Source organism: Dama dama, chromosome 11 (genome assembly GCF_033118175.1).
Source record: "Dama dama isolate Ldn47 chromosome 11, ASM3311817v1, whole genome shotgun sequence".
In the NCBI taxonomy this organism is placed as follows: domain Eukaryota; kingdom Metazoa; phylum Chordata; class Mammalia; order Artiodactyla; family Cervidae; genus Dama; species Dama dama.
Genome location: NC_083691.1, coordinates 25092206 through 25104974, shown reverse-complemented (window position 1 = coordinate 25104974; position 12769 = coordinate 25092206). Strand labels below are relative to the sequence as shown.

General features: G+C 35.8%; 1 protein-coding gene across 1 annotated transcript in view; it reads left to right on the top strand.

Moving 5' to 3' along the window:
- SMC6 (structural maintenance of chromosomes 6) overlaps positions 1 to 12769 on the top strand; it is a 68793-nt gene that overhangs the window by 21763 nt on the left and 34261 nt on the right. Inside the window, exons 5-10 of the mRNA XM_061154837.1 lie at positions 1567 to 1703; positions 2329 to 2390; positions 5685 to 5765; positions 6476 to 6577; positions 10297 to 10416; positions 10518 to 10616. Coding sequence (XP_061010820.1) covers positions 1567 to 1703; positions 2329 to 2390; positions 5685 to 5765; positions 6476 to 6577; positions 10297 to 10416; positions 10518 to 10616 — 601 coding nt within the window. The remainder of the gene's footprint in view (positions 1 to 1566; positions 1704 to 2328; positions 2391 to 5684; positions 5766 to 6475; positions 6578 to 10296; positions 10417 to 10517; positions 10617 to 12769) is intronic.

Below are 12769 nucleotides of genomic sequence, written 5' to 3'. Positions count from 1 at the left end.
TGAAATGATTTTAGATTTACACAAGTGTTGCAAAGCTAGTACAGTTTCCTTATAGCCTTTACCCAATTTTCTTTAATGTTGACATCTTAAATACCTGAGGTACTTTTATCAAAGTACTGTTTGGTTAACATTGGTATATTATTATTAACTAAACTACAGACTGTACTTGAGCTTTACTAATTTTTCTTAATTTGAATTTTAAACAAGAGTATCTGGCTCACTTATCATCCACTTTCTATATACTTCGCAAGTGGCGCAGTGGTAAAGAATCTTCCTGTCAATGCAAGAGACGTGAGTTCAATTCCTGGGTTGGGAATATCCCCTGAAAGAGGAAATGGCAACCCACTCCAGTATTCTTGCCTGGGAAATCCTATGAACAGAGGAGCCTGGCAGGCTACAGGCCATGGGGTCACAAAGAGTCAGACACGACTGAGCGACTGAATACACACACACATTAGCGGTGTCTTCTGTATTTAGCTCAGTCCCTGTGGGGAGGGTTGGGGGCTGCTGAGCCCTCTGTCTGTGAGAGCCCTTCCCTGCACACATGTACGGGGGAACAAGAACTGAGCTGCTTCAGGATGTCTACTAATTACCAGTTCACAGTGAAATTCATCTTGAGTATTTCTTACCTGTATTTCCTGCAAATGGAAGCAGTTTTGGAGTTTGACTATAAATTCATGAAAACAAGTTTGTTCTGTTTAATATAGCCTTTAATTACCAAAAGGAGATTTACATTAAAGGACTTGAGCATTTTGGGCAGATACTCATTTTAACCAGAGAAAATATTATCTGCTTTTATGTTTGAGGAAATTATATTTATTTATTAATGCCTTTCATTAACTTTTTAAAAAGTTTTCTCCCAAGCCTTATTTTAACAGAATTTAGAGTAGAAAAACAGAGATTGATTCTCTCCTCCCCCATAACATGTTAAAATATACATGGCTATAAATGCTTCATACTTCTTTTAAACTTTGAAAATAATTCTTTTGTAATACTAATAAAACCTTAGGAAATTTTGAGATTTAGTTTACATTTCTTGATATCAAATACTTTAGCCTTTTTTGTTGTTGTGTAAGTAATAGAAGAATCAAAATTGTTTCCTTTAATTCTCATCTTCTTAGAAAATATATTATTTCACCTTAATTCTTACTTCATCATTCTTAGACGCCTGCTGTCAGGATGATGCTTTATTATGTGATTTAGCATGATATTGATATGCAATATTATTATCCAGGCTGTATAATATTGATTATACATTGCAGATAGGAAAATGTGTAACTTATCTACATGACATGAAACAACCAAAACTTAAGTGGATTTTGTGAAAATGTATTTCTGTTATGGATAGCATAGTCAGTTACTTTGTTATAAAGTTTCTCTTCTCATCTTTGTTGTATGGTATCTTTAGTATTATATTCTGTAGTAGCCTCTCAGCCATCAACTACTGGTGTAAAGCTACTTTTCCAATGAATTAGCCAAATCACTGGAGGTTTTGAAAATTACTGTAAGTTGCTGTTACAGTTGCCCTGTACCTTCCTGTGACTTAGTTTAACCTTATTGCTTTAGCTCAGCAGATATCTCAATAACATTAAGAAACAGAGGGGATGATGCCTACAGAGGAAATGTGTACGGCGACTCTATAGTTGTGCAGCAGCACATCAGCATGGATGGAAGTCGATCTTACAAACTGAAGAGTGCAACAGGTTTGTTATGAATTTCTCTTTTATTTTGGAGAACTAGCAGTAAACATCCAATTAAAAAGAGGTCATTGATTGTGCTGGTATCACTGGAAGGCTACGTCTCATCTCTTGAAACTTCCTTCTTGTAAGAGGATTGGTTGGTTGCATATATGTGTATGTGCACATGGATGGATACATACGTATATACACGTATTACACATTGTTATATTACCACAAGGGATTCTACAGCAAAAGTGTGACTAGCAGAATTTGGGTCAGTTTGAAATAGTCTGTGATATGCCATTTTGACCTTCTTTCACCCCTATAGTTACTATCACATGTGGAAAGAGAAGATTAGTGAAAGGTGGAAAAGGGCATAAAGAAAGAGGAGGGGGGTATAAAGAGATAGATGAGAAGAAAAAAGCAAAGGTTCTGCTCTGAAAAGTAGAGAAACACTGTCACTACAACTTTGCTTCTGCCTCCTCTGTACTTGTGTCATGACATGTGTTGCCTCAGTTTGTTCAGATGTGTGTGTATTCAACGTACCTTTCTTAATGACATCAGGAAAAGTTTATAAATAATTGCTCATTTTTAAAAATGTATTGCTGCCCTGAAAACAGTCTGATCATTTTGTGTTTCTTATAACCAGGTGCCGTGGTTTCTACTAAGAAAGAAGAACTGATTGGAATTCTTGATCATTTTAACATTCAGGTAATTGCTAAATCTGTGTTTCAGATTAATAAATACAGCTAGCTACTTTTTTGTGTGATTTCATTTGTGGTATAGAAAGAATTTAAATGGCCTCATATGAGTAAATTGACCACAGGAAGAATATATTTAACTATTGTTAGTAAGCTTCCTTAAAACTTCCTAATTCATCAGAACCTTCAAGACATACATCTTTAATTTGACAGAACACATAAGAATATCTTGTCTATAGAAATATATGCTAAAATTTATGCTAATAAAATGTATATAAGAAAGTTTCTTGGCTTTCTGTTGTCCAAGTCAGAATAGCTTCATAGTTTCCTAAACTTGGTTGCTAAGTTTCTTTTGTAGAAATGAAATTTATTCTAGAAGATAAAGAAAACATTTCTTTATATATTTTGGAGATATTTCATCATAACCACAGGTGGTTAAGATTTGAGTCCACTCTGCTAAGATACTTTGAGCACTTGGAAACGGGGCTCAGATAGTCCAGTAACATTAGCCCTGGAATTGTCTTGGGGGGAGTATCTAATCCAGACCCTTTATTCTGTAGATGAGAAACTGGGAGCCAGCAAGGATAAATGTGCACTTACAGTTGTCTAGGCGTGGTTACTGGCAGAGCCTGTGATGAGCCCCAGATACTCTGTTCAGTTCTGATGCTCTACCCACTGTATCACCTCTCCTTACTCCAGGGTTAAGAACACCAAGATTAGACACCAAGGGGAAAAAGCAATTATGAGTCTGGGTCTCTTTCCCAGTTTGGTTTAGAACAAGTTGTCCAGAAAAACTTCCTGTAATGATAGAATGATAGATATTAGGTATTATTGATGTCTAGTGGGGTGGACACTAGCTGCGCGAGCGTCTGAAATGTGTGACTGAGAAATCAAGTTTTATTGTGTTTTACTTAAGCTGAGTGTAGCTAGCAGCTTGCATATTGGGCAGCACAGGTTCAGAAAAATAATTAATGAAATCTGAGGGGAAGCAGATACAGCGTAGAACACAGGCCAGTTTGTTAACCAAAGTCAGCAAAACCGAAAGTTAGAGTTTATGGAATCACAGGTGTTGGGAGAAGCTTGAAGGGCATCTAGTGTCATAACACACTGCATGCTCACATTGTGTGCAGTCTCCACCAGGTGTTCCTTCAGCAGGTGCCTGAGTGGGCAGTGATGGGAAAATGAGCTCTGCCTGAGGCTGCTGACCCCTGTAGTTGACTGTATTTATTAAAAAGTTGTTAATGGGAAAAGCTGAATCAAGTCTCTTTCTCTTAAGTGCCCACTTCCTTGGGGAATATAAAAACATGTTTCTTTTCTTCTGAAATATTTGAAAATATCATAACTGCTTTAGTCCTATTCTTACACAATTCAGTTAACTAAAGATTCAAGTTCATTGATCAAAAATGCGAAAGGTCTAGAGCTACACTGAATATCCAGTAACCACTAATCATGTGTGGATGGATATTGCGCACTCAGAATGTAGGTAGTCCAGATGGAGGGGTGCTGTAGTGTGAAATGATGCACGCTGGATGTTGAAGACTTAATGCAAAGGAGTAACTCAGTTTTCATACTGACTACATGTTGTGCTCAGTCTCGCTTAGTCGTGTCCGACTCTTCGTGGCCCCATAGACTGTAGCCTGCCAGGCTCCTCTGCCCATGGCATTTTCCAGGCAAGATTGAATGTTAAAATGACAGTATTTTAGATGCATTAGATTTAAAATATATTACAAACATTAGTTTCACCTCTTTCTATATTTTTAACTTAGCTACTAGAAAGCTTAATTGTATGTGTCGTTTACATTGTATTTCCATTAGACGCTGTGGCCTAGTATTGTCAGGAGGAAGGAGGCTGTTTAATGTCTTTAAGTATCCAGTTGCATTTGTCCATCATACCTCTTACTTTTTCTCTGAAGTTTACCTGTTTGTGCTTACCTTTTGCCTACTCCATGGTCTTGACATACAAGGCTGCCAGATTTTTAAATAATCTCTAGTATAAAAACTAGGAACCCCATTTCAGAGGATGTGGAAAAAAGAACATGAACTTTGGTGAAGCTGTTAATCCAAAGTTGGTGATAAAATGGCTGTCATTGAAGCTTAGTTTTAAGAAATTAGCTGCTGTGTGAAATTAAGATACCACATAGGCTATTGTCTTAGTTTTAAGAAATTAGATGCTGTGTGAAATTGAGATAACAACACAGGCCTTGTTTTTAAAAAAAAAAAAAAAAGGATGACAATCAGAGCCTGAGCTACCTATATAATGAGAAACATGTAATATGTAGGGATTTCTTTATAACCACATAAATCTTTTTTATCATCTTGAAAGGAAAGACCCAAAATCTTACTTGAAAGAAAGTATACTAAATAAAGTACAATCAGTATTTTACAGATGGTAAAATAAAGGAGTTACACATTTTTTCATTTCTGCTGGTCCTTCATATTCTGTGTATACAGACAAGATTATTTTCTTACATATACAAGATTTTGTTGGCAACCCACTCCAGTATTCTTGCCAGGGAAATCCCATGGACAAAGGAGCCAGGTGGCTACAGTCCATGGGGTTCACAAAAAAGTCAGACACGACTTAGTTACACAAATTAACACCAAAGATATAAATGGGAAATGACTGTGAATCTTTTTGAAACAAGTAGAAAAAAAAATTCTTAATTCCTCATGAAGAAATAACAGGAAATAAGAAATCTGAAGAACTGCTGTACAAAAAATAAACAATACTTGTCATTTTAGTTCTGATGAGAAGTAACGGAGTCGAACTTTTTGTATTTAGTTGGAGGGAACTAATTAACTTGCCTGAGATTACATAGAATGTTCAGACAGAGCCAAATAAGAGCCCACGTTAGCTACTTACCCGCTAGAGAACTTCCAACTTTGTAATCTGATGGTTAACCAGTAGCATAGGAGTGGTATCTATAAAACAGGTGGAAGGAATGAAACCTTTCTAATAAAAACACTTTTTTAGAAAGTTCTTATGCCTTTATATAATGGGAGAATATTTAATTTTGACTGTAGTATTTAATTGGAGGGTAATTGTTTTACAGTGTTGGTTTCTGCCATACATCAACATGAATCAGCCATAGGTGTAATATTTGTTTCACTACCATGAAATTTTGAAATATTTTCTTTTCATTAAAAGTTTCTAAGATTTTCTTTTTATGTATTTAATGCTCTAACCTCTGGCTAGTACCTAGCCTTCCTGATGGCAGTGTCTTGTAATGGATATCTTAGTTCAGTTCTCTTTAAGACATTAAAATGAAATATTTAAAGATAATCTTTTGTTTGTTTGTTTCAGGTAGATAATCCGGTTTCTGTTTTAACACAAGAGATGAGCAAGCAGTTCTTGCAATCTAAAAATGAGGGAGACAAGTACAAAGTAAGAAGCACCGAAATAAACATAAACCTACCCAAAAAAGAATACATTTATAAATTAAGCATATATACTGAACATTAATCTTGGTCATATAGTAAATATCAAGTTTTTTTTAAGCTACTATTTAAAGTAATATTGTATGACTAATGTAGAAAATTAAGTAAGGTGGAAGTATAATTTTACTGATAAATCCTTGCTGTAACGTTTTTGGCTTAATTCTGAAAGAGTGAATTCTAAAACTTATATTTGTAGAAATAGAAGGGAATGAGTGACCATACATACATAATAACTTTTGAACATTAGATTATTTTGCACTCTTTAAAAAGCCAACAAAATATATGACTACTACTATAGCTTGTAGTGTGACTTTTAAATGGTTTTGGTGTTTTCTATGCTAAAAAATTATGATGCATTGAGATCAAGGATACAGATGTTTTCTCTGTTTTCACATTTGCTTAAAGAATGGAAGAACAGTGAAAATGAGAAGTCAGAATGGTATTACCTTCACACCAGATGAGTTTTCTTTCACAAGGCTTTAAGAAATTTTGCAAGTAAACATGTATGTTTGAATATAGCACTTTAAGTAAATTTGGAGTTTAAAATAAAATGTATTCTTTTGTGTTTGTGTTTAGTTTTCAGAGACCAAATTCTTTTTTTTTCATAGTTACATGGAAGTTTACAAACTCCTAATTATGTTTTTCTTGTTTATTTAGTTCTTTATGAAAGCAACCCAACTTGAACAAATGAAGGAAGACTATTCATACATTATGGAAACAAAGGAAAGAACCAAAGAGCAGATAAATCAAGGAGAAGAGGTTTGTAACCACTTAATGCAGTTGTTTTTTGAAATCAGTCAAATTCTTATACCAGGTAAATGGTATTGTAAAATTATACACTCATGTATCTATATATGTGTACCTATATAAAAATAGTAACATTTTTGTGTGTTTTTTACCTTCAGGGTATTTATTAGCCTTTGCTTTTTTTGTTTTATAATAATGGGTATGTCCATGTCTTAATCATAGACTGGAGGGCAGTGCAGTATCTAACCTACTTATCCCTTGCTTTGTGTCTAGTTGCTTCCATAATAACGTGTCACTAATTCCCACTGGGCAGTAGTTTAAAAACTGTATTTCTTTTGATGGGAAAATAAGCAGGAGCCTCAAGCTGGTATTTAACATAATATGCATTTATAATTATAGATGACTCTTCATTACATTGGTTAAATGTGAGCATTCTTTAAGCGCCTTATGTTTCAGCTGTTTATCCAGTACTTTAAGTCCCAGCAGTTTTTCTGTGATTCTGTATCTTGTTCTTTTGTCATTTAATCAGTTTTATGCAGTCAGTTGCTTTCAGCAACTTCATAGTAAGTTCTTTTGAGACAGAATTTTATTAATGATTGACCCAAGTTAAATTTATTAGATGTTACGCTGACCTTTTTACTTCAAATTTTTGAGGAATACATATTTAAAATTGGGTTTATAGTTATATGGTTCACCAAGTGAAAACTGAAAAAAGTCAAGTGGAGTATATTTATTTTTATTCCTACATTACTGCTTCGAACCTGAGGTATGTGATACTGTGTGCAAGGAGGTGCTGTAAGCCTTAGAATTGATTTAGCACATGTTCTTTGAATATCAGTGTTATTACTGGGGAAAGGAAATGGATAGTCAGACAAATATGCATAGTATATATTAACATCTATTATTTTAAAAGCAATAGATCAGGACTTTGAAGAAATTTGTTTGCTTTAAATAGCTTGATGTTTAAATACCCACTTTTCTTCACGGTATACTTTGTCGTCAGCAATTGAAAATAATTTGTTTATGAAGTTTAAAAATTATGTCCCTGTATCATGTAGCTGAGTTTCTTATGTATAATATGCACTTTGTAAGAAGTTTTTTTCTGACTAATTAAATGTACTAGATTCTCGAAATAAACCCTGGATCAGCCTTTAAGTAGAATGTGACCTAATGCAACATTGTAAATCAACTATACTTCAATGAAAATTAAAATAAAAAAAAGCAATCAGGAAAGGATTCAGTGGGAGATACAAATAAAAATAAGTCAGAGAAAAGAAATAGAACATGAAGATTAGAAACTGAAAGTCATTCAGCCATCAAATACTGAGTTCCTACCGCATGCCTTCTAGCATTGTGCTTTGGCCGTGGCCATATAATGGTAAATACATAACAAGATTCTTGAGGTCATGTACCTAACTATGCAGCAGAAAGCACATGGTAAATAACTGAGTATGGTGAGTGCTCCTAGAGGAGTTAAAGATTAGTTTTAATAGGTTACTAGCAACAGGGGGCAAATCAGGGGCAGTGGGAGAGGTGTAGTTATTAAGTAAGTAATGCCTCAGGTAAAAAGTGAACGGTGAGTAATAACAGACAAAGGATGGTGAGAGTGAGGAATTGTGTTCCAGGAGATAAGCACAGATGGAGTTTTGGGCAAGAGAGCATGTGGTGTTTTTAAAAAGCTGAAGGAATTCTACGTTGTCTAGAGTGAAGAACACAAGAATGAGAGTTAAAAGGCCAGGTTGTGGAGCAGCTTTGAAACTTAAAAGGCAGTACAACACATGAAAGTGGATGGCTTGATTGAATATATATTTTCAGTAGATCACTCTGCTACAGAAGAGAGTGAACTGCTCTAAGGAGAGAATATACATAGATCAATAAAGAAGGTATTATTGTCCAAACAGATGATGACGATAAGGTAAGTTAGAGTAGTGGCCATGGTAATCTGGAAAAGAGCTTTGAAATGGTCACGGAGCATGGAGGGTAGTGATGAAAACAAAAGCCAGATTTGTGGGGCTGAAAAGCAGGTAGAATGGAGGAGCTGAAGATAATTTTCATGAAACTTAGATGTAAAGGGGAAACCACTTTTAGAGAAAAAGGTGGTGCCTTGGGGTGAATATTGCTGGGTTTGTTTGTAAATGGAAAAGATAAAGATTTAAATGTGATCCTGGAAAGGAGTCAATGAAAAGGAATAAGTGGAAAAAAGGTGAAAAGATGGGATAAAGACTCAACTAATTTAGACCTCCTGAGAAGGCAGATGAGGAAAACAATGGAAACAGTGAGAGACTTTATTTTTTGGACTCCAGAATCACTGCAGATGGTGACGGCAACCATGAAGTTAAAAGACGCTTGCTCCTTGGAAGAAAAGCTATGACCAACCTAGACAGCATATTAAAAAGCAGAGACATTACTTTACCAACAAAGTTCTGTCTAGTCAGAGCTATGGTTTTTCCAGTAGTCATGTATGGATGTGAAAGTTGGACTATAAAGAAAGCTGAGTGCTCAAGAATTGATGCTTTTGAACTGTGGTGCTGGAGAAGACTCTTGACAGTCCCTTGGACTTCAAGGAGATCCAACCAGTCCATCCTAAAGGAGATCAGTCCTAGGTGTTCATTGGAAGGACTGATGTTGAAGCTGAAACGCCAATCCTTTGGCCACCTGATGTGAAGAACCAACTCATTTGAAAAGACCCTGATGCTGGGAAAGATTGAAGGCAGGAGGAGAAGGGGACAACAGAGGATGAGATGGTTGAATGGCATCACCAACACGATGAACATGAGTTTGAGTAGGCTCCGGGAGTTGGTGATGGACAGGGAGGCCTGACGTAGTGCTGTCCATGGGGTCACAAAGAGTCAGACATGACTGAGCGACTGAACTGAACTGAGAAGGCAGAAGAGGGGGTGGTCAGGATCCAAATAAGAGGTGGGGACTGGGCTTACGTGTAATGAAGCTACCTTTTCTTTTTAGCTGGAGGAAAAGACTGCTTTTCAGTTTATATATCAGGTTGTTGAAAGCTGTAAGAACTTGCTTTCTACAGCTTCTGGATTCTATGAAAATAGGCATCAAGGAGGAGTGAGGGATTAGGGTGGTAGGTTTATGAGGTTTGAGGAGAGTGATAATGGATTGAAATAATCCTGAAGAATGGGAAAGTGACTTGGATAGAGAAACACCCTAAGATCCACAGCGAAGTCCCTATTTGAACACAGAAACTGTGAATGGAAAGGAGAGACTCTCTAGTCAGGTGTGCAGCTTTAGAAGCTGTTCATATACCACTGTAGTTAGTTTTTGCTTGATAATTTTATTGATTAATTATTGAGAGAAAACTTTGATGAGAAAAAATATAACATTTGGTTTTTAGAAATAAATTCCTTTTGACCCTTCCAGTAGCATTAAAATGGATCTAGTGGTATACTTCACCCAGTCTGTCTCTCAGATAGGGAATTGAGAGAAAATGAGAAAACTGAGTTTTTGTGTGACCTTGAAACATTTATTCCTTCATTCTTCCTCATTTGAAGACTACCCATTTTTAGAGTGCAGAAATTAACGAAACTATTGCATGCAGTAAAAGTATACCAAAGAAATGAAAATATTTTTATTTCTGCTCTAATTAAAGAAGTAATTGCCTAGCAGATCTTTTTCAGTACTTGTTTAGGCAATGCGTTCAAAAGAAATATATTGGCAGAAAGTCCGTCGTTTCAGTGTTAGTAAGAAATACATTCTTTTTTTTTTTAAAGCGACTTAGTGAACTAAAGCGCCAGTGTTTGGAGAAAGAAGAACGTTTTCAAAATATTGCTGGCTTAAGTACAATGAAGACCAACCTGGAATACCTGAAACATGAAATGGCTTGGGCAGTGGTAATTTCACCTAATTACTTATTCACACATATTTGTAATATGCAGAATATACTTGGTTATATTTAGTCTTATATGTGATTTGCTGTATAAATTCTTTTTAGGTCAATGAAATTGAAAAGCAATTGAATGCTATCAGAGATAACATCAAAATTGGAGAAGATCGTGCTGCTAGACTTGAGAGGAAAACGGAAGAGCAGCAGGTGATTCCACTTTTTTTATGCAGAGGTAGAAGTTGGTTGTGTGGTAAATAAAGGAGTGATTTTCTGTTGAGGGTCCACATGGACCTTTGGACCATGAACAGACCCACTTTTATATTTACCTTTCCATTCTCCCTCTCTTTTTAAAAGTTATGTTTACACAATTCTGGAGTTATTATTTATTTATTTATTTGGCTGCACTGGGTCTTAGTTGTGGCGCCAGGATCTTCGTTGAGCCGTGTGGGATCTTTTCCGCGCAGCACACGGACTCTCTCCTTGTGGCACCCAGGCTCAGTAGTGTGGCGCGCAGGCTTAGCTGTTCGTGACGTGTGGGATCTTAGTTCCCTGACCAGGGATCGAACTTGTGTCCCATGAATTGCAAGGCGGATTCTTTCCCACTGGCCACCGGGAAAGTCCCTTTCCATTCTCTTTTAACAGCTTTACTGAGATATAGTTCATATACTGTACAGTCTACCCATTTAAAATTTACAGTTCAGTGGGTTTTGTTTTGTTTTTTTGTATGTTCACAAGGTTTTATAGCCACCACTGTGGAATTCTCTGCTGTCTTGCCAGAGATAGATCTAACCTTTCTTTATAGGAGCTCCCATGTACTCAGGGTGACTGACTTACATATTACTATTTTACTCTACTTAGCTTATAAGCTTCTGGCTGCCAGGCTTGGTTGTACTACAGGGTGTAATCTTTCCCAGCTTGCTTTTTCCTGTCTACCCCTAAGATAAGCAGATAAGTGTTTTTCCTTTTAAGAGCTATAGCATTAATCCATGACAGGTAATAGAGGAATGTGTAAAAGTAGCAGAAATGGTGAAGGCAGGACATTTACTTAGTGATCTCTGGGCTGAATTTCTTATTCCCTCTTCAGTTAGTAAATGGGAAGTCAACCTCACCGACCTCTCTCACTTTACTTTTTTTCATTTCTGAGAGAATATTCTGAAGTTTTCACTCAATTTTTCTCAGCTTCGTTTCATAGCTTGTCATTGGGGAAGACCTTGTTGGTTTACTCTTTAGATATTTTCCCAGTCTAAAAGTGAAATCAGTTTTAGTAATAAATGCTCAGTGTTTTTTCAAATGAAGAAAGGTGAATCTTGAGGCTGGGTGATACTTAGTTCTGTAGGTATTTGCTCTACTTGAGTATTTAAGTATTATACTCTGTAGTAAGTGGTAAATTTCAGAAGAGTATGGATTGTCTTAATTTATATTTATATTCTTCCCACCATGTCTTACATAAAAACCTTTCGTATAGTATATACTTGTTTATAGATTATAGCATAATTATTGAAGAGAAGGCTTCTGAAAAAATAGTATCTAAAGCAGACTTTAAATTTGTACTCACCTAATTTAAAACTGAAAATAGATGGATTTTGTTTAGTTTGTATAACACCTGAACCGACTCAATTATTATTAAAAACATACAGATTGTACTGCTGATATCTTCATAATAAAAATACACTGTTATTCTATATAATGTTTCCTAAATGTCTTACATAGTGACAGTCCCTAATCTATATCTCCTATTCAGACTTTTATCCTGAGCACTTAATTCAAATATGTGTCTTCCCATCTTTACCTGCATGTTCCAGACACTTCAAACTTAGCATGTTTAGTTGAATAGCTATGACAGATACTTTACAGCCCACAAAGCCTAAAGGATATACTGTCTGGCTCTTTCTAGAAAAAATTTGCTACTTTCTGATCTGAAACATTTTGATTACTCTTTTAAGTTTCAGCTTAAATGCTGCTTTGAAAGCATTCCTGACTTTTTCTGACAGACCTGTAAGTTCTTCCTGTGTGCTTTCACCATTATACATACCCTACTGAAGCATTATTGCATCCAAACTGTATAATCCTCTTTCATGGTTGTTTCTCTGCTAAATTGTATGTCTCCCTTTACACTTACTAAATGTGAATTTAAAATTAAAATATATTTTAGAATAATAGAGAAATGCAAATCAAAACTATGACGTATTACCTCATGCTGGTCAGATTGGCCATCGTCAGAAAATCTACAAATAATAAGTGGTGGAAGAAGGTGTGGAGGAAAGGGAACCCCCCTGTTAACACTGCTGACAGGAATATAGATTCTTTCACTTGGAAGACAGTGAAGTTCCTTAAAAAACTAAAGATAGAGTTGCCATATG